Source organism: Elgaria multicarinata, chromosome 12, assembly GCF_023053635.1.
Source record: "Elgaria multicarinata webbii isolate HBS135686 ecotype San Diego chromosome 12, rElgMul1.1.pri, whole genome shotgun sequence".
NCBI classification, from domain to species: domain Eukaryota; kingdom Metazoa; phylum Chordata; class Lepidosauria; order Squamata; family Anguidae; genus Elgaria; species Elgaria multicarinata.
The window spans coordinates 19,685,150-19,705,654 of record NC_086182.1 but is presented as its reverse complement, the minus strand read 5'-3'; the positions used below and the strand labels follow the sequence as shown (position 1 = coordinate 19,705,654).

Here is a 20,505-nt window from a genome sequence, read left to right as displayed (position 1 = left end):
GAGAGAAGTTTACTAATAGAGTATCTCCACCTGGAGACGTCAGTACAGCTATGTCTTAATTGAGACCATTTTCCCAATTGCCCCTTGGCTCCTATGGCACCTGTGCTGATTTTGGCCTTGAACTTACAATAAAATGGACTCTTCAAGAAATGAGTCTGTGCATCTCTTAAGGGAGAAAGGGAAGAGGGCGAAAGCACCCTGCACTTCAGGTTCTGAGAGAGATCCACTAGCTTCCACATATTTGCCTTTGATGTCGCAAGCACTAACACCTTAAAACCAACAGTACGCAAGCTATTTGGCGAGCCCCACCAAAAAGAATCCTTTAATATATAGTAATAATGAAACAAGATACACAAAACTCAACAGAGCTGTCAGCACTTGGACACAGGGACTCCCTGGCTCAGGAAACCCGGCCACAAACAATGGTTTGATTCTTCACATAAACAGGTAACCTTTGGGACCTCTTTGACGCCATCCCAAATGCAACCTCAACTGAAGTAGGTTCCTGAGCGGGATGGAGGGGAATGGCAGGTCAACACATACACACGTTGTTTTGGACTGACTTGTTGCACTTAATTTCTGGGGCTCGGGCTTAAAATGAGTTAATTCTCAGCATCCAGATCCTACTTTGGTGGGACGCACAAATGTCATCAACGCAAGGGACAGGTCCCAGCTATGGCTAAAGGCATCAAGTCTCTGGATGGTGCACACAGCCCCCATATGGAATGGTCTATATTACAATCTAGGAAGCTTATGCACATTTATACAGAGGACTTTCGCCCCAAGGCTGGGAAGCCCTTGAGACTATACAACAGAGTGATGCGCTTGCTTTTAAATATTTCTTTCCCTCCCCTCCCCGCCCTCTCAACTCCCACCCCTCACTTTTGTTTCCTTTTAGTGTTTCTACATTATTTACATTGTTGTGCTTGTAGACAGATCCATCGACTGATGGAGACAGTCTGTCAGGCTGTGTCCAGGGAATGGCGTGTTCTTCCAGCCAGAGTTATGCTTCTTTGCTGCAGTAGTCCATGGGGAAGAAATGGGGGGGGGGGGGAGAGGAGTTTTCCAGCTCAAGTTCTTGTGAGGTGCTTTGACAGAAACCAAACCTTTGGAGCAGGGAGCATGGACAGGTTTTCTGATCCCGATTCTGGTTTGTTCTGGCACTTCCATGACGCTGGAAGCCGTAAGACAAAACAGCCGCTTGTCCATCTCAGGACTGGGGAGTTTGGACGGGCAGAGCCTGGTTCTTGGGGGCCTCCAGCTCCAGGGACATGCAAGAGCAAGCAAGCTCCATGTACTTCTTCCAGATGCGGTAGGTCTCTGCCCTTCCTTGGAGCTTGAGGCTTAAAAACACGAGGAAAAGTATCGACAAGGAGGAGCCAGTTTCATTCGATAGCTTCACGTGTCCAGGCAAATCTGTCCATCCCAAGACTTCTCAAATGGCAGAACGACGTGCATGAGGAAGGAAGGGGAGAGTCATCAGTTCTGCTAAAATTTCAGGAAGCTGTTTGGCTCCATCTCTTCCTTCCCTGGCTGTGGGTTTACAGGATGTCTCTTGGGCAGATCAGTCGAAACAATATAGCCGCCGCGTGGCTGACCTCGCACCTTGGCATGGTCTGAGAGCTTGTTAAAAAGAAATTCGTCAGGAACGGTCCCTTCCACCAGCACTATCCGCTCTCCTGTGTAGGAAGGATTTCCCAAACCGCTAAAGCCAGCTGCTCTAGTGTCCACGGGAGCTCTCCTGTAGGCTAGAGGCAATTCTAAGAAAATGGGGTTACTGCCTGGCCAAAGTGCCTTGGGCCACCTCAGTACTGTTCTGACTCACTGGTAGAACTCAGTGGGCGCCGCCGCTATACAAGGCAAGGCCTCTCTCTCAGTGAGAGCCTGGGAAGCTATGGGATCCATTTTGTGAGAGAGAAAAGTGTGAGTGTGTGTTGGCGTGTGTGTACGTGATGTGCAGGTGTGTGGTGTGTGTGTGGAGCTTGTTGACTGCGTTCCATAATGGGCGGCTTCAGTTGTTCTCAAACAAAGAAAGCAGGTCATCGTTGCTGTTATTGGGGAGGTCAGGGGGTCCCAGGTAGGACAGCAGCTCATCTGGGTTCGTCAGCTCGGGAAGCAGCTGAGGGCAAAACAACAAAGAACGGGGTTAACTATTTACTTTTTGAGTCACACGGCAGCCCAAAGAGCATCCCAAGGTGGTCTTGAATCAAAAACAGGTCAGGGAGAGGATTTGGGGGTGCGGGCAGAGGACAGTCAAAGCCCTGGCGAGATGTGGTCCGGAGCACCAGGCTGCCTGCCCCTACCCTAAGGATGTGAGGCACGGTTGACCAGAGAGGCTAGAGATTTCTGGTACATTTTACTAGGGAAGGTGATACGGGTTGGCCTGTGCAGCTTAGTCCAAATGGATTCGGGGAGCAGCTCTCAAGTACAGCTTGGTACAGGAAGGGACCTTGTCTTGGGATCTGCACGAGGGGGTGTGACTGCTGCTGGACTACAGCTTCAGCGCTTTCTAAGGGTCTCCCGAATGCTTAATCTAAGGGCCGTAGTTTGCCAGGAGATCCATGAGGTACCAACTGTCCAAAGCACCAGCTTATGGGGCGTGCTGATCATTTCTCCAGTGACCGCCGGGGCTCTCCTGTTCCTGTGGCTGTTTTTCCAAGCTGAGACTCTTGCGTGGCAAGAGCCTCCCTGCAGAAGCTCAAAAGAAGCTGCCACTGATGAACCGCTGCGAGGGCGCTAGTGCAGCGACAATTCAGCTGCCTTGCCATTCAAGGGGTGCAGCTCCTCAGGCCTAGGGTCTGGATCTGGGCCGGGGGCACATTTAGCCCTCAGGGATTCCCCAGACACCCCCTGCCCCCCCCCAATCGTTTCCTCGCTTTTGTGCATTTCCTTCAGCCCGTCCCACCACCAGAACGTGGCCCCCAGTGGAATCCAGCCCTTGGGCTGAAAGAGGTTCGCGTCCCCTGCTGAAGGGGAGTCTGGCTCTGGGCTTCCGCGCTGTGATTTACGCACGTCACCAGCGCAGCTGGGGCGGTGAAGGAGATGTCGCAAGGGGGCGACCAGGGCCTGGCTGCTCTTCCTGCTTGCGCCACTTCCATGCAGGAGCCCTGTTTGGTTCCCCCACACAACACAGAAGGGCTTGAAAGACGAGGCTACGTAGTGTTGAGAGGAGGGAGCCGTCCAAGAAGGAATGCCCAGACTTGGAATACACTGGGCAGGAGAGACGGGAGGGTTGGCACAGGGAGGAAAGGGCCACGCTACTTACGTCAAGGGAAGGCTCGGGCCCTTCCACCGGTCCAGGCGTCCCGCCCATCCCAGGACCAGGATTGAAAGCGAGTTCCCCTCCGTGCGCCTGGCCTCCCGAGCCCGACTGCCCCATAGGCTGCCGCGACTGTGGTGTGGGAGGGTTCCGGTGGTGGAGGGGCTGCTGCTGCTGCTGCTGCTGCTGTTGCTGTTGCTGCTGCTGCTGCTGCTGCTGCTGTTGCTGCTGCTGCTGTTGCTGCTGCTGCTGCTGTTGCCCTTGTTGACTGCTGAGGTTGGGGTTGTTTAGCCCCTGCTGCACAGGATTGTGCGAAGAAGGGTCCATCCTGCTGGACGGCGGCATCTACACAACCAAAGAAAACAAGGACAATTGTTGTGAACCGCCCAGAGAGCTCCGGCTATTGGGCGGTATAGAAATGTAATAAATAAATAAATAACTCTTCTTTTTCCTAAAGCTTTTAAAACTTGATTTTGTTCTGACTTTATACTGTTAGTTTTACCCTACCCTGTGCCTGTTTGCATTCTCTTCCCCTCCTTATTGCTTTACTATGATTTTATTAGAATGTAAGCCTATGCGGCAGAGTCTTGCTATTTACTGTTTTACTCTGGACAGCACCATGTACATTGATGGTGCTATAAAAATAAATAAATAAATAAATAAATAAATAATAAATAAATAAATAAAAAACCCTGAGGAACACTGCTGGGACGGAGGAGGGAGGGGGCAGTGGCACAAGCCTTGTTCGGGACAGAGCTGAGAATACACAGGTGAGGAAGTCCACTACCTTATCCTTCGTGCTGTCACGCCCCCCCTCCCCCCGTACCTTCCCTGGTGCACACAGCTTCACACCTAAGCCTCCCCACCCTACACACTGCCCTCAAAAACATAAACCTTGCAGCTATGCTGAGGGCAGCTCTCCACTCAAGTAATGGTACCCTGTTTCCCCGAAAATAAGACAGTGTCTTATATTAATTTTTGCTCCCAAAGATGCGCTAGGTCTTATTTTCAGGGGATGTCTTATTTTTCCATGAAGAAGAATACGGTACACATTTACTGTTGAACAAAAAAAAGGTCTTATTTTCGGGGGGATGCCTTATATTACAGCGAGAGGCAAAACTGGAAGTAGGTCTTATTTTGGGGGGATGTCTTACTTTCGGGGAAACAGGGTAGTAGTGGTATGGGAATCTACACCGAGGGGCCATGACGGAGCCATCAGGGGGAGTGGGCTGAGATGGGAGAGAGAGAGACAATGAGAGCAATTAAGGGCCAGAGTTAGTTAAGTTAGTGAGTGAATAGACTCTGGGACAGGTTGTGAATGAGAAGGAAGGGAGAGGAGTTATTGAATGTAGAGAAGCGTTAGGTTTTTATAGCCATTGTTATTGGTCAGCTATTGTTTCTTCTGAATGTTGATCCGTTAAACGATTAACTGTTTATTCTTTTAAATGCCTATGTTCTGTTCTGGGTGGATTTGAGCATTGGCATATCTCAACCTATGTTCTATGGAGAGACCTATGGCTCTCTATAGATCAATAGGTGGTGGCAGCTGCATTTTGGGAAGAGCCATGCTGGATCAGACCAAATCTAGTTTCAGCATTCTGTTCGCACAATGGCCAACCCCCTGTCGACCAGGAACCCACAAGTAGGTCATGAACGCAGTAGCAGCCTAGCTTGTGTTCCCCAGCAACTGATATACACACAAGCATACTTCCTCAATGCTAATGTAATCGAACATGATAAATGTAACTTCTTAGTGTGCAGGAAGTGAGAGAGAGAAGTTTCTCTCACTCCCATAACGCTGGAACTGGGGGTCACCCAACAAAACCTGATTGGCAGGAGGTTCAGGGCAGACCAGAGAAAGTACTTCACACAGTGCATAGATTTATAGAACTCACTGCCACAAGATGTGTCAATGGCTGCTGCCGTAGACGTTTAAAGAAAAGGATGCCCGGGGTTGGGGTGGGGAGAGACATAGACAAACTCGCAGGGGAAGGTCTCTCTGCAGCGATGAGCCATGGCGGCTAAGCAGAGCCTCCATCCTCAGAGGATGACGTTACTACATCCCAGTTACTGGGATGCAACAGTGGGGATGGGAAGAGTATTGCCTTCCTGTCTACCTGGAGGGATCTTGTTAGTCACTATGGGAAACGGGAGGCTGGAATAGATGGACCACTGGTCTGATCCAGCAGGGCCCTTCCTTGTGTGTTTATGCTTATACAATCCTTTTCCTATATCCAAAAAACATTTCTTTTTTTACCAAAGCATGCAATATTGTGGGAAGGGTTTGAGGGAAGCCCTGCCTGTCCCGTGGCTTTGGGAAGGTGAGAGATGGCAACAAATGAATTGTTCGTCTCCCCCACAGAGATCATAATTTTGGGGGAGGGGGGAGGGGCTCTCGTCTGTGACTGTTTATGAGCACCGCTACGCACAAGGCAGATTTTCCCCGGTAGAAGCACAAGCAGTTGTTAAAGAGAGCTGCAAGCTCCGACCTGATGGTCTCACCCACCCTTTTTGAACATGCTTTCGCTGGGCTAAAAGGAACAGTATGAACCTGTCCACAGGGAAGAGGTGGCGGCTCTTGGAGCTTTTACAGCAGGGATGGGGGAAGGTGGGCCTCCAGGTGTTGATTGACTGCCATTCCCATCAGCCTTCAATGCTGGGCTAAGGCCGATGGGAGTTGCAGTCCAGCAACACCTCAGGGGCCATGCGTTGGGTTCCTCACCCCTGTTCTACAGAGTTGAAAATGGAGGGAGAACCTCAGAGCGGGGATCAGATGCTCTCACAGGCGGACACCACTGTGACAGCCCACTGTGACCGTGGGCTGCTACACCACTGTGTAGCAGCCCACGGCAGGGATTTTCTAGCTTCTTAGCTCTGGGGAACCTTTTCCACATCGAGCCACCTGATGAGGAACCCCTCCTCGCACATCAGCCACAGAGACCCCTCGTATGTTGCAGAGGATTCTGGGGAGTGTCGTTCAGGTGCCCACTGTCCAGGCTTGTGGTCGTGAGCCAGGAATGCAGCATGCCTGACACTTCTCAGCAGCTTCTCATTTTAGCGGTAGGAGAGCTTTCAGGCAAGCTATTTCTGCTCCGGCTGATCTCCTCTCTTGAGGATCCCCCTGGTAGCTTCGGAGAAACTCTGGGGCTCCCCTAGTGGGAAACCATGGGACTACATGGCGGAAAGCTCACGGTTGGCTCAGCAATCTCCACAGCGCCCTCTGGTGGCCAACCTAGGGAATCACAAGCGGAATCCCATTTGCCACGGTGGGCAAAACCCGCAGCCCAAATGCATGGCTGTCACATGAGAGGCATGGGAATGGGTGGCTTTATGTGCAGAACCTCTGGGCACTGAGGCTCAAGAGGCTCTCTATATTCCAAGGCCATTTCTGAGGCCGTTACGACAAAGCCACTGCCCTCTCTGAAGAGATAAGAAGGTAAGCAAACTGATTCCCAGATACACTTTTCCCATAATTCAGAGAACACCTAAATCTTTCTGGAATCTACATTGTAAGTTTCATAGCTCTGGACTTCACCTAACTCCAGCAGCAAGATTATTATCTAATAGGGAGGGTAGATCGGGCAAGCTGTTCCAGGTACTTCCAGGAAAACCAAGAGGGCCAGACAGCTGCAGGACTGATATTCAAGAAGGAACAGCTGGTGTGGGCAAATACTTGCTCTCTTCTGCCCCCCCCCACTACCTCCGCCACTTCCCAACCCACTCCAAAAGGAGATTCTTGCTGACCTGCCCAGTGATGGAGGGCGCTGGTGGCTTTTCGGGAGTCAGCAGATTGCTGGGAATGTCAGACTGGTATGAGATCGGGGGCGGTCCGGGGTTGAATTCGTTTAACGTCGGGGTGCCGGGGTTCACAGTAGGGAATGAATCTGGGAAACTTCCAGGGCCGGAAAAGCTTGAACCTGCAAAAAGAAATTCAAATAATTTGGGAAACGTGGTGGTGAAAAAGGTGTACGGTGCAAGTTAGTACGGACACAATGCTCCTCATACGATAGTGCAGGGGTGAAAGGTGGAAACGGTATTCTGGATACTAGCGAGGGACAGGCATGAGAGCGAGAACCAAACGTGGATGCTGGATCAGGATCCTGCCCCACTTCCTAACCCCTTTCATGCAGAAAAAGGGCATTTGTTAGCACCTGATATCGAAAGTGCCATCAGACACGGGTCCCTGGCTGTGCAAAACTCATGCTTCTTCTGTATGTAGTAGATATGTTCTCTCTCTCTCTCTGCACGGCTTAGTTCCTTTGTCCTGCTGTAAGTCCCTTTGCCTAGCTGTAACTATGCCTGAAAGTGTAGCTGAAAGTACGCACATAGGCCTCCTCGGTTTAGCCCTACCTCCCCTTTGCTTCCTATCCTGTGTGGGTTTCCCCGCCTCGAATTTCAGTTTGCAAGCTCCACGGGGCTGGGATCTGCCCCCTTGTATTCTGTGAAGTGCCACGCGCCCTGATGGCACACGGGAAGAGTAATCATCCTCATGACGATCAAGATATCCGTACGTCCAGGTTAGGTTTTCTAGTGGCAAGGCAGTGGCACATCCATTGATCAGTGGTAGATACTGAGTCCGCTCCGTGCACTAGAAGAAAATGTACCCAGGAGGTGCAAAAGAGCCGTGCGCTAGGGCAGCCTGTCGCAAGCTGGCGCCTCCCAGAGGTGCTGGACTACGACTCCCACCATTCCCAGCCACCATTCTCCACCTCCCAGACGCCCACTCACTTTGGCTGCTGTAGTCGCTGCCGCCGCTGTTGGCAGGCGGGGGCTGCAGAGGCCCAAAAGGCGAGGGGCCGGGCCCCAGGGCAGCAATCATCTCCATGACGTTGGGCATCACCATGTGGGTGGGGCTCATGGTGCGGCAGCGCTTCAGCACGGGCCCGTCCTGTTCCTCCTTGATGTGGATGTCGGGCTTGACGGGCACGGGCTTCCAGCTGCACGTCGGGTCGATGGTGATCTCCTCGTATTCGGAGCTGGACAAGCGGAAGGAAGGTCAGAGGAGAGGGTTGGGTGAGGGCTGGAGCTCCGTACAAGCACAGTACATGTGTTGCCACGCAGAAGGTCCGTGGATATGCCGGGTGGGCAGTTTGTGGCTCTCCAGGTGTTTCGGCCTACAATGCCCATTATCCTTCACCGTTGCTTCTGCTGGCTTGGGCTGATGGGAGTTGTAGGCTGAAACCTCAGGAAGCCCACAACTTGCCACCCCTGGCGTAGACAATACCGGGCTAGGCGGACACAGAGCTGTATGACTTGGTACCATCCAGCTTCCAACGCCGCAGCAGGGGACGGATCAAGGCCCATGCTAGGAGGCTCTGGACCCTCTGCTTGGGCCAGCTGGTACCAAGAGGTGTGCCGGCACAGCTTTGCACTCAGGTATGACGCAGAGAGGAACAACCTCAGAAGGGCAGGACTGAGTCATCCAGCAGCCCTGGCCTAAAACAGGACACTTTGTATGCTAATGGCTGCCCACTGTGTTCCTTTAGAGCTGTGTTCCCCAACCAGACACCCTCCAAATGTGTGGACTATAGGTCCCATCATACCAAGCCAATGTGGCTGGGGGTATTGGGGCTTGTAATCAAACCCACCTGGGAGGCAAATGGTTGGGGAAGGCTGCTTTATGGAACGGTGAACTCAGCTCCTCAGAGGTTAAACCTGTTGTCCCTGAGCACCCCTCACACCGGGATGAATGGCAAGAGGTTTGGATGCTTGCGGACCTCTCCAGCTGCGGGGTGACCAATGGATCCTTTAAATCTTGGGGCCAGAAAGGTTGTGCACCTCTGATCAAAAACCAGAGGACTGAGGTGAGGTCCGGAGCTGCCATACCGAGGCAAGACCTCACGTAAGCACAAGCCCATTTTCTCTTGCTTTTCTCATCAGGCTGCTTGCATGTGGTTTTTTTTGCTCTGTGGTTTGTCCTTGGCAGCGTTAAGAGCTATGGGGCAGAATGCAGTGAATTTGCACACCAAGGCCAAGACATCATCGCCTCAATGCCCAGCAGGTTTGATCTGGTTCCTTCTTGCTTATGTAAAGCAATGCTGTCTTTTCCTTTTTTCTCTCCCGCCCCCCTCCCCCCCCCCCCCCCGTGGTGAAAAATTGGGAGCGTGAGGCCCTCAAATGGCGGAAGGGAAGTTCTGCACGCTGGCTGGTCTAGCTCTTGTATTCTACGACAAGGACGGCCCATGTGTGACAGTAATTGGGGGAGCAGGATCTTTGGGGCGCACAGGAAAATGGGAAGAATCCCGACCCGTTCCTTTGAGCGAAGGGATGGGCGACATATGGAAGGAAGGGGAAAGGAATCAAGCCATCCTGGGAACTTGACAAGGAGGGGAGACCATAACTCCCCTAAGTAAAACAAATCAAAGCAAGGATTTGGGCTCAGGTCTCAGAATTACTGAGAAGCAGGGAGAATCCCCTATCATGGAAAGGATAGGAAGGAAGAACCGAGAGAACTGAGGCAGCTATTTCTAACACACATTTCGGTACACAAATGATCTTCCAATTATTTCTTCATTTATCACTACAACCAGCCCTCGAGCACTCCTATATATTTAGATCTGTTCACAGGAATACTTACAACTCTGAGCTTGGTATTCTGAAAGTCCGAGCTTTCTCAGGTTCTGCTTTTGCGTTACTGTAACTGATTGGCATTTTGCTTTTGCACGTTATGTATTTTGTCGCCGTCTTTAAGGTTTGCATAATCGTGTTTATTACAGTAAGCTGTCTGAGGGCATGGGGCATAGGTTAAATAAGCTAAAGCAGGGATCCCCAACACTTTTGGACCTGTGGACACATTTGGGAATTTGAGAAATTACTGTGGGCACCACTGCAGAATAGCTCCCATGTGGGATGTGGCTAGTCACATCATCATCATCATCATCATCATCATCATCATCATCAGAAGCAACTCTTTCCTTCTTTTCCTCCCCACTGAACAGCTGATCAGTGGCAGGTTCGGAGACAGGAATGAGAACCTGGCGCCCTCCCTTTTCCCTAGTTTGTTTTTTAAATTAAAAAGACATGTTTGAAGGGGGCAGGAAGTGGAGAACTTCACAGGCGCTGTAGAGATGCCCACAGGCACCACACGGGAGACTCCTGAGCCTAACCCTGTGAAGGAAGATAGGCAGAGAATAGCAGTGGTCCAGAGACCTTTGTGGCTCAGCACGGATTTGAATCTGGATGTCCTTCCAGTGCACCGCCCTGCCTTCCAACATTTTCTGGTTTCCTCTGGGTGGGGTAAGGGTTGTTAAAGGAGACCATCCTTTAACCCAGGAGCATGCATCTTCCTATAGCACATGGTCCAATGGCAGCAGCTTGCAAGTTCATCAATAAGGCTCCTGTGAGACACTGGTGGCTCCTGACCCAACGTTTATTATTTCTTTCTTTGTGGAATTAACTTTTTTTTATCATACTTGCTCAGAGGTTCTTCTCTCCTCCATTTTAGGCTCACAAGATGTCTAAGCTAAGAGATGGCAGCTGTCTCCCAGTTTGCTTTATGCTGCACAGGAATTTGGACCCAGGCTTCCCTTTCCCTAGCTGAAGACTACACCCCATTGGCACTCTCTTCAAGATGGGTATCCACCCACTGGTCTCTTACGTGTTCAGGATCTGTGGTCTTGGCGAACGGCAAGTGATGAAGTCTAACTAGGGCTGTTTCTCGCAGCTGCCTGGATTCTATAGCGTTCTCACTCTACTATCCCAATGTAGTATGCTTCATCTAGTCAACCTGGTGTCCTCCATAGGTGTTGGATGGCAACTCCCATAATTCCCAGCCCACAATGGCTATGCCGGCTAGGAATTATGGCAGCTGCCATCCAACACCTCCGAAGGGCACCAGGTTGGGGAAGGCTGCTCTCGTCTCAACATCACAGAGGAGAAGGGGTTGCGGGCTGTGGACAGACGTCACCACTTGCCTGCCCTCTGGTGGCAATAATGAGCTAATGCCAGCACAGCCTGATTCTACCCAAGAAGGTTTTGCCTGAGACTGGAGGAATAGCCCAAACCACGAGACTTACTTTTGAATATAGATCAGAATCCCCAACATGTACTGATCCACTTCGAGCCCCTCCAGCAAAGCTGTTTTACTGAGAACAAAGCAAAAATACAGGGAAGAGTAGTGATTAACAAGGCCCAGGAAATGTCTTGGCTCTGTGTTTCTGACTACATATATTCTCACACTGACTCTCGCGGTTTCTTTTCCCTTCCACATGCCCCACACGGAAGTCCCCAGGTTTGATGTGCTGTTACTGAAGTTCAGAAAACTCTCTGACCTAAGCGAATACACAGGGCAGAGAGAGGGGAACCAGCTTGCTGGAGTTATGCAGCAGGCCAGTGGCGTGGCTGAAATACTGGGTTATATGGTGAGACAATGGAATCAGTTGCCTGGTGAAGTTGTGGGCTGTCCCACACTAGAGGCCTTCAAGAGGCAGCTGGACAACCCTCTGTCAGGGATGCTTTAGGGTGGATTCCTGCATTGAGCAGGGGGTTGGACTCGATGGCCTTGCAGGCCCCTTCCAACTCTGCTATTCTAGGATTCTGATTCTATGAGATGCCACAGCCTCCAGGGCCTGCTTGTGCGTTTCCCAGAACGTAAGAAGGGCCTTCCTGGATCAGACCAGAGGCTTATCTAGTCTGGCATTCTGCTCACACGGTGGACAACCAGCTGCCTGCGGGAAGCCAAATTGCCAGCACTTTAAAATAATTACGTTAATGGTATCATTATAGATGGGGGTGGAAATTAAATACACACCAGAGAGCTATACTTGACACATTTCCAAACTGGCCTTGCAGAGAAATACCTCTGAACATAACACAAACGCATAAGAGGAGCCCTGATGGATCGGACCGAAAGGCCCATCTCGCCCAGCATTCTGCTCACGCTGCTTCTGCTTGTGGAGGTAATAATGAAGTCATCACGACTAGGAGGCATTGATAGCCTGATCCTCCATAAATCTGTCTAATTCCCTTTTAGTGCCATTCAAGTTGGTGGCCATCACCTCTTATGGCAGCAAATTCCGTATAACGTGCTGTGGGAAGAAGTCCCTCCTTTTATCTGTCCTGAATCTCCCACCATTTGGTTTCATAGATTCTAGTATTATAGGAGATGGTGAAAAAACTTCTCTCTATTCACTTTCTCTATGTCATTTTATACACCTCTATCATGTCTCGCTGTATCCACTTTTTTCCTATGCGAAACAGTCCCAGACATTGTAACCTTTCCTCATGGGGGGAGTTCTTATAGCCCCTTGATCATTTTGGTTGCCCAGAAGGTAACTGGTTGGCCACTGGTGGGGAAACAGAATGCTGGATTGGACGGAACATGGATCTGATCCCGCAGGGGCTCTCTTCAGGTTCCGAAACTATATGCCCCATTCTTGCATATATTATCACTCCACTTCCTTACGCAGGCCCCAACCATGACTACCTACTTGCAAACAGGACATCTCCACGTCCCTCTTTCACAGTTCAGCTGCAGGTAGGACTCCAGGTCAAAGCACTGAGCAGGAAACACAATTGGAGAGTAGGCATCAAAAGGTGCAGGTTACCCCAAAGAATGGGCAATGATCTAGCCTTATGCAAGGGTAAGATTGCCCAGGAGCCCTTCTCAATTGTTCCTTTTTAGGAGTGTGTGGTGTAGGGGGGGGGGCAACTCCCTTCGTTATTTTTCTCTCTTCGCTTCAACTGCCCAACCTATATTAAGCAAACTCAAAGACTAGAGAAGGCAGAATCAGGTGTAAGCTTATAAATAATTATGGGTGGGGTGGGGGAAATGAATAATTAAGAAACATATACAATATTAATCTCCAATCAGCTTAGCGGTCCTTTTTCCCACTCTCCCACTCAACTGTCTCTTCCTCCTCCACATCTTCATCCCATCCCTTGGGAAGGTGGGTTCTGGTGCAGACAGGCTTATTATTTACATGGACTACACTTGGAACAAGAAGAATGAAAGACGACCGACCTCCTTTCTCACTTTGGTGCAACCTTCTCCAACCTGTGGCCCTCCCAATGTGTCAGACCAACAACTCCCATAATCCCCAGCCAGCGTGGACTTGGAAGACTACTTGGACATCATTCATAAGCTGCTCTGCTTATGTATGCAGTTTGTGGAGGAAGAGTGGGATTTAAGTAATCATTCAGGGGTGGGGGGAAGCCCGTGGCCCTCCAGATGGTCAAGGATGATGGGAGTTGTAGTTCCACCATCATCTGGAGGAACACAGGTTCCCCACTCCTGTAATAAACAAACAGTGTGGTTGGTGGGGCTTAATTCTATGTGACTGCAATTATGCTTCTGCAGAGATCGGGGACGCAGCCAGACACTCACCTGTATGTGCCGGCAATCATGACCCCTTGCAGGAAGCTGGATTCTCCGAAAAGTGATGGGGCACTTCAGAGACACCTTGATGGCCGTCTGCTCCACCCCATCTTCGCCATTTGGGCCCGGAGTCCCAGGGATTGTGCCACTGCTAAAGTTTCGCTTTACTAAGTATGGAGAGGAGAAATGGTGTTGTTGCAAAGGGCAAGCTCATGATGACTGATGGAGGTCAGACAGCCTTCCCCCACCTGGTGCCCTCCAGATGTGCTGGATTGCAACTCCCATAATTCCCAGCCAGCATCTGGGAGTTGTAGTCCAACACATCGAGGGAGCATCAGGTTGGAATGGGTTTGTGTGAAGGCTGATGTATAGCTTTCCAGAGAAGTTGGGGAGAGCATTGCCAGGTCCCAGCCCTCCTGTCTCGAACAGTCCTGGATTCTCCCACCCCAGTCCCCTCATCTATGTACAGACGAGCTCCCACTCACTTTTGGTGATGCAGTGCTCCGCCGGCAGCAGCCGCTTCTTTATCAAGCCTTGCAAAACGGACCGCACTGAAGGCCGGTGCACCAGCTGCAGGACGAAGAGGTGAGACTAAAGAGAAGAAAGAAGAAGAGGTCAGCTGGGAAGAGGGAGATTCCATCTCTGCGCACGTGCGGCACGGTGCGCCTGGAAGTCAAGAACACAGGAAGCTGCCTGGGTCCATCTATCCCAGCATTGACACTGACTGGTAGCAATGGCTCTGCAGGTTTTGGGCAGGAGTTATTCCTGTGGTCCTTGGAGATCCCAGGGATCGAACCTGGAGCCTTTTGCATGCTAAGCAGGGGCTCAATAACGGAGCTCCAGCCCCTTCCTATTTATGCCTGGTGTGGACAAAGCGGCTAGAGGGTTGTTTTTCTCCCTTCCCCGTTGTACTCGAACCCGGGGCTAGCCAATGACAAATGATTGGCGGGAGAGTGAGGGTGGACAAAGCCTCAAGAAAAGTGTCAAGAAATACTTTTGTAAGCCGCCGTGAGAGCCTTTTTTGGCTGAATGGCGGCATAAAAATCCTTAAATAAATAAATAAATAAAGCGAAGCTAGGCCTTTTCTTATCACAAGAAACCATGGTTTATCGTGGCATCCGAATTCAGCTGGTGACTTTCAATACTGAACAGCAGTTTCAACCCAGGTTTCTTCGGTCAAAGGGTGAAATCCGTAAGTCCCATTAGAGTAGTCCCCCTAGAATGGGACTTCAGTGAGTCCTGTTCATTACAACGGGTCTCCTCTAAGTAGGGGTTGGGTTTTTACTTAAGAGCCACCACTCTATCCACTATACCACATCTCTCCCAAGGTTAACTGGGAAGGTGTCCAGTGCAAGGAAGGAGCGAATGAGAGGCAGGATTCAACATCAGTATCCCGAGATTCACATTTCTAGCCTTCTGGCTGCAAAGATGAGTGGACGCACTTGAGGGGAGCGCTTGCTCAAACCCCAGAGCCGGTGGTCAGCGTCAGGGAAGCCAGTGCTTTGAACGGCACCCCCCGGCTCTTCCCACATGGCAGGCAGGCAGGCAGAGAACATGCTGCACAAACGAAGCAGCTATACACACACCGGGTAATTGGCACACAGCGTATGGCTCTTTCGAGTGCTGGGTTTTGGCACAGTATTCATACAGGAAAACGGGTATAACAGCTTTTTAAAGCAGGGCAAACTGGATTAACCAAGGCATTGGGTGGATGTTGATGGGAATTTGAAGTTGGCGTTGGGACCAACATCACTTGGGGCTTTCTCCAGGGTAAAACACACACGCAACAGTGGACTCCCTGCAGCTGCAGGGCAGCAGGGGTCTCTCGGAGCCAGGCAGGACTTACGCAGCAGCAAGCGGTGACGGTGATCTGGATGGTGTTTCTGCCAGGCTGGCACACCTGCTTTAGGTAGAGGGGCTTGTGCGACGTCTTGTTGTCTCCCCGCTCAATGGTCAGGGGCGTCGCATTCACGCTAACCTGGACTGAGGCTGGCCAGTTGGTGTTCATTTGTCGGTCCTCGTGGTGGTAGCATTTAAATTGCAGCTCCAAGTCAGGCCTAGGAAAAGGGGAGAAACAACCGGACACCTTTGAAAAAGGACACAATTCCTGGCAAGCCAGGAGCCCGTGAGACGCAACAGGGTTGACGATCATGGACAGAGATAGCCAAGGATTTCCCATGGTACCCAAACTTTGGCACATTCCCTTTATTGCTGTTCTCTCTCAGAATGCCAGACGCTGAAGAAAGAGTCAGAGGGTGATTCTTTTAAGGCAGGAGAGGACAACATGAAGACCACAGGCTGCAAGAGACCCTGCCCACTCCCTGACAAAGGAATCTGCTGTTCGCCATCAAATTTTGGTGGCAAATGGCACTGGCCTAAAAAGGCCAAGCTGAGCTTCAAAACAAGGTGTGTGCCGATTGTTTTGCTCCATATGTTGAAACGAGGAGCTGCCCACCCCTGTTTCTAAGGAGCCAGAAGCTGCTGAGCTTACTTCTCTGTAGGGAGAAGGAGAGAGATTTGATCCTGCAAGGGTCCATATAAACAGTACTTTAGGGCACAATCCTATGCATGTTGAGACAGAAAAAAACAACATCCTACAATCCCCAGCATGCCCCAGCCTCCATAACTAGCTGGAGGGAAGCTGGGAGTTGTAGGGCTTTTTTCCTGTTTGAACATGCGTAGGATTGCACCTTTAGGGACCCAACCAGTCCTGCCGGCCAAGCTGTGACCTGCAGTAGCTGCTGTTGTGATATCAGGAGGATACAATTCAAGCACACAGATGCAGCAGCTGCAGCCAAAGAAGAAGCAGTTAGTCACTGGTTGAAAGCCCTTCTACTCTCCCAACTGTTTTTTCCCCCCTTTTCTTTCCATGTTTCCCAATTGATAAAATATTTCCTTGGACATCCCCAACTTGGTTCCCCCCCGCCTTTCCTGGTTTAGTTTTCTCTCTCCTGGGCTTTTTACGTCTCTATTTTTTTGGTCACACTTAGAGTTACCTATTTCTTTTACTTTCTTGCCAGACCTGTCCTGAAGTCTCAGAAAAGATGACATCAAAAAGTAGTCAATTACAACAATCCCTGTAAAAGTGATCATGTTTCGGAAAATAAAACTCCGCCTCGAGCTGCAGAAAACATGCAGGAGAAAGATTTTCCGTAGAAACTTGGGAGCTGGTTTCGAGAACACCTCTATCCACCCAGGGTACCGGTGCCGCTAAGTACACAGATGGTATAGCTAAAAGGGTGATCTCTAGTTTTAAAGACTGTGATGGTGTACAAGGAAGCAAGCAAAGCTGTTTAGAATTTCCTATGCCAAGAACCAGCAACTCTAATTGTTGCAAAACAGCCTTGGAAGCAGTGATGCTGTAAGATCCCAACAGATTCTGTACTCTTCCCCGCCAAGGTGCACCCATGCTTTGCACCAGTTGCAGCCCCTGAGTGGACTTCAAGTGCTACCTGCATTTAACTGTCACCGCTACAGATGCCCTGGTCAGGTCAGGAAGAAAAAAAAAGGTAGCACATCTCTCTTATCACCTAGAGTCAGTGCCAATAAGATCCTGTAAAACATGGGTGGCCCACCAGATGTTTTGCCTACAACTGCCATCATCCCTGACCATGGGCTATGTTGGCTACAGCTGATGGGAGTTGTAGGACAAAACATCTGGAGGGCTGCAAGTTACACCCCCTCGGCATAACAGGAAGCACTGTGGCATCGAGGAAGGGGAAGCAAGGTTCTCTCACCTGAGCATCAGCGTCTTGTAAACAGAGTCCCTGAGCTGGAAGACATGATTGCTGACAGCCAGGTTGTGCTGGAGACGAAAGGGTTCCAATACCACGCCATCCCGCACAGGAAACGTCAAGCGCAACTCGTCGCAAGGGTTACCTGACAGGGCGAGACAAGAGGAGGGGCAGGTGACAGGCTGGAATCGCAGAGGCAGAGGCGCCGGGAGGCACCGCGGACGCGCAAATGGAGGCGCAGGGCCCATCTCGATCCGGCAACAGGGGAGGCAATGTGGGATGACGTGATAGAACAAGGGGCGGACAGGTGGAAGGAGGCAGCAGGCGCTGCAGAGGAAAGACCCTGCCGCCCCTGGCCAAGGCTCTCCTGCGGCACCAGGGACCTCGTCTCCTTTATTCTCACTCGCTACGCTGTATTTCCCAAACATTTGGGGAAGGAACCCGCTGCCTTCCATCCCTACCCCGCACGTCGACTTAATGGGGTCCCTGGGTGCCCCTCCCCCATCCAGGCTCGAGCACCCAACTGTCACTTCTCAACTGCCTTGGAACCCTCTGGCTACCAAAATTCCGTTGTTCCCCAGATGGGTGCAAATCCATCACAGCTTCACTATTGTTTAAACTCAGCCGAATCAAGTAGTAATGCTTATCCTGGACTGAAACATTTGGGGCCATCAGTGTCTGTAGGAGTGGAAATTCACAGTTTGGTCTGCTATCCCAAGAAAAGATTCTCTGTATGTTAAGGAGAGGGCCAGATCAAATCCACACTTGATGTACACGTTTCTTCTATGCAGAAAGGTCTCTCTCTCAGTGTGTGGTACAGTCCAGAAAGCCATTTGATTGACCTTTGATTCTGGCAAAATGTATATATTGATGCCCTAGTTGTTGTCAAATGACTGCAAATATATTGTTCTTCATTCTTGTGTACGTATACATACTAAGAGCAAAGCCAGTTCTTCAAGTAGAGACACGATTGATGCTCAAGAGGGAGATATCTGCAGGCTTGAGAGAAACCCAAAGTTTGCAGAAATACACACACACACAAAAAAAAAAATCAGGAGGAAAAAATTTGAGTATACTCTGTGGCAACAGAATCCTGACTATTTCGGAGCAGCGGGGGACACAGTAACAGAAAACTGGGATTATTTTTTAAAAACCTTTCCACAACCTGGTGCCCTGAAGAAGTTTTGGACTACAATTTCCATCATCCCTAACCATTGGCCATGTTGACTGGGGCTGATAGGAATAGTAGCCTGAAAGATTTGTAGGGCGCCAGGTTGGGGAATGCTAGAAGACAGGAGGGATAGGGCAGAAGCTAGATCCCCAGATGTTTTGGACTTAACTCCCAGAAGCCCCTGCAAGCATGGCCAATGGTGTTGGTCCAAAACATCTGGAGAACTATTTCCTGCCTACTCCTGAAACAGAATATCCTAGAAGAGGGCATAGCGGGTTCAGCACTCCACATTTATACATTTTCACTGCAGGTCCTCCTTGCATAAAAAGATTCCAGTGGGTAAGTAGCCCACAGCGTAGACTAGGAGAGTATCCTATCAGACGAGCCGTGTTTTAGTAAGCAGAAGAGCTGCCACAGCCCGTGTTTAATGAATGCCCAGTGGAGCTATTCCATTTAAGCGTAACACTCCACCAGAGGCTCCAAGCAGATGATAACACCTTTTTAAAAACATGAATATAGAAACAAAAATGCATTAAAATCGAGAGTCACCAAATGATTGCGGAAACAGACTTGTTCAGAGTTAGAACTCTGGGAACCACCCAAGGAAAGGAATCCCATAATAGGTACAACAACTACTGGGCGGAGCCGAAGTTCAGTAGTCGGGCACTTGCTTTGCATGTAGAAGGCCTCACTCACGCTCAATGCCCAGGTCCTCCAGGTACGGCTAGGAAACAATCTGGACTGAAACTTGCTTCCAGTCAGAGTCGACAATACTGGGCTAGATGGACCAATGGTCTGACTCCGTATATAAGGCAGCTTCCTAGGTTCCTACTGAGAATGTCTGTCTGCGGGTCTTTGGTATTTAAAGTGATTTCTCATTTAACCTTGTGGATGGCAATGTGATACAGGAAAGGTCTTTAAGACATCACACTGTTTTTAACAAGTGTCCCTTGTTAATGCAAATTTGGCTTATTGTCTTTTCGTTCAGTGACCAAGCGTATAACTTCTTAGGTCAAATGGACCTGATGGCTACCAGAAAGAGAAAGTGTAGCCCTGTACACTATTTGGCTGGAAGGAGAAAAATTACAGATGTATTCGAGGCCCCATAAAAGCCCTTATCCCCAAGCTTGCCTCTCACTGACCTCACTTGTCCCCTCCGCCCCTGTGTCTGTGGCCCTGTGGGCACAGGTGTAATTCAGCCAGAATTCAGGGGCCTCGATAGGAACTTAAGACTTACCAGAAGGGGAGGGATGCAAAGAGTTGATGTTGGGTTTGATGTCTGGAAGGAATGGTGACTTTACATCCTGCCCTGGGGACATGTATGGGGGGATGTTACTTCCAGGTGTCATTGGAGGGGTGGGATTTCCAGGTAGTGGGGAGCTAGGGTAACCAGGCATAGATCTTCCAGGCTGAAAGGAAAACCAAAACATTAGGCTAACTCAACACAGCCAGGCACAAACTGGAAGCCTCGGATAAAATCCAACCCAAGTCCGACTTAGGGTACGCCCCTTAAGACGAATAAGAATACTAGAAGCCAGGGTCATCCCAAGGAGCTGATTAGAGGGAGATCCAGGACAAATAAAAGGAAGGACTTCTTCACACAGCATATAGTTAAACTATGGAATTCACTTTCACAAGATGTAGTGATGGCCACCAATTTAGGGATTGGGAGGAAGGGTAGAAATTGTTGCAGCTGCTTCTCTAAGAAGGTAAGAGAGAAGAGCAATAAAAATGAACCAAAAAATGGGAGGGAGATGGTAGAGAAAATGGAATTTAACACAGTCAAGAAAACCCAATTCAGACTAATAACATTTTTTCTCCAACCAATCACAATTGGTTGTGATGGTGGGGATATCTCATTTTAACAAACGAATGTACAAAACGAGGGCATCACAGCAATTCCAGACTAATTAAAATGGAATATAAAGGGTCATAGTCTTGTGTATGTGGCACATAATTAGCTTTAATTGCCTTTTTTTAAAAAGCAAGAGAAATAACCAAATAAGGACAGCTCTCTCTCTCAGTG

The 20,505-nt window shown here is 50.0% G+C and overlaps 1 protein-coding gene across 1 annotated transcript in view; it reads right to left on the bottom strand.

The window, feature by feature from the left end:
- Positions 1–292: 292 nt before the first annotated feature.
- Positions 293–20,505, bottom strand: part of ZMIZ2 (zinc finger MIZ-type containing 2) — a 118,262-nt gene continuing 98,049 nt past the window's right edge. Inside the window, exons 9-19 of the mRNA XM_063139569.1 lie at positions 19,717–19,888; positions 17,312–17,453; positions 15,421–15,631; positions 14,060–14,165; positions 13,584–13,741; positions 12,688–12,755; positions 11,275–11,343; positions 7,988–8,235; positions 7,004–7,176; positions 3,266–3,604; positions 293–2,119 (exon numbers count right to left, since the gene is read on the bottom strand). Of these exons, the coding sequence (XP_062995639.1) occupies positions 2,012–2,119; positions 3,266–3,604; positions 7,004–7,176; positions 7,988–8,235; positions 11,275–11,343; positions 12,688–12,755; positions 13,584–13,741; positions 14,060–14,165; positions 15,421–15,631; positions 17,312–17,453; positions 19,717–19,888 (1,794 nt within the window). The 3' untranslated portion in view covers positions 293–2,011. The remainder of the gene's footprint in view (positions 2,120–3,265; positions 3,605–7,003; positions 7,177–7,987; positions 8,236–11,274; positions 11,344–12,687; positions 12,756–13,583; positions 13,742–14,059; positions 14,166–15,420; positions 15,632–17,311; positions 17,454–19,716; positions 19,889–20,505) is intronic.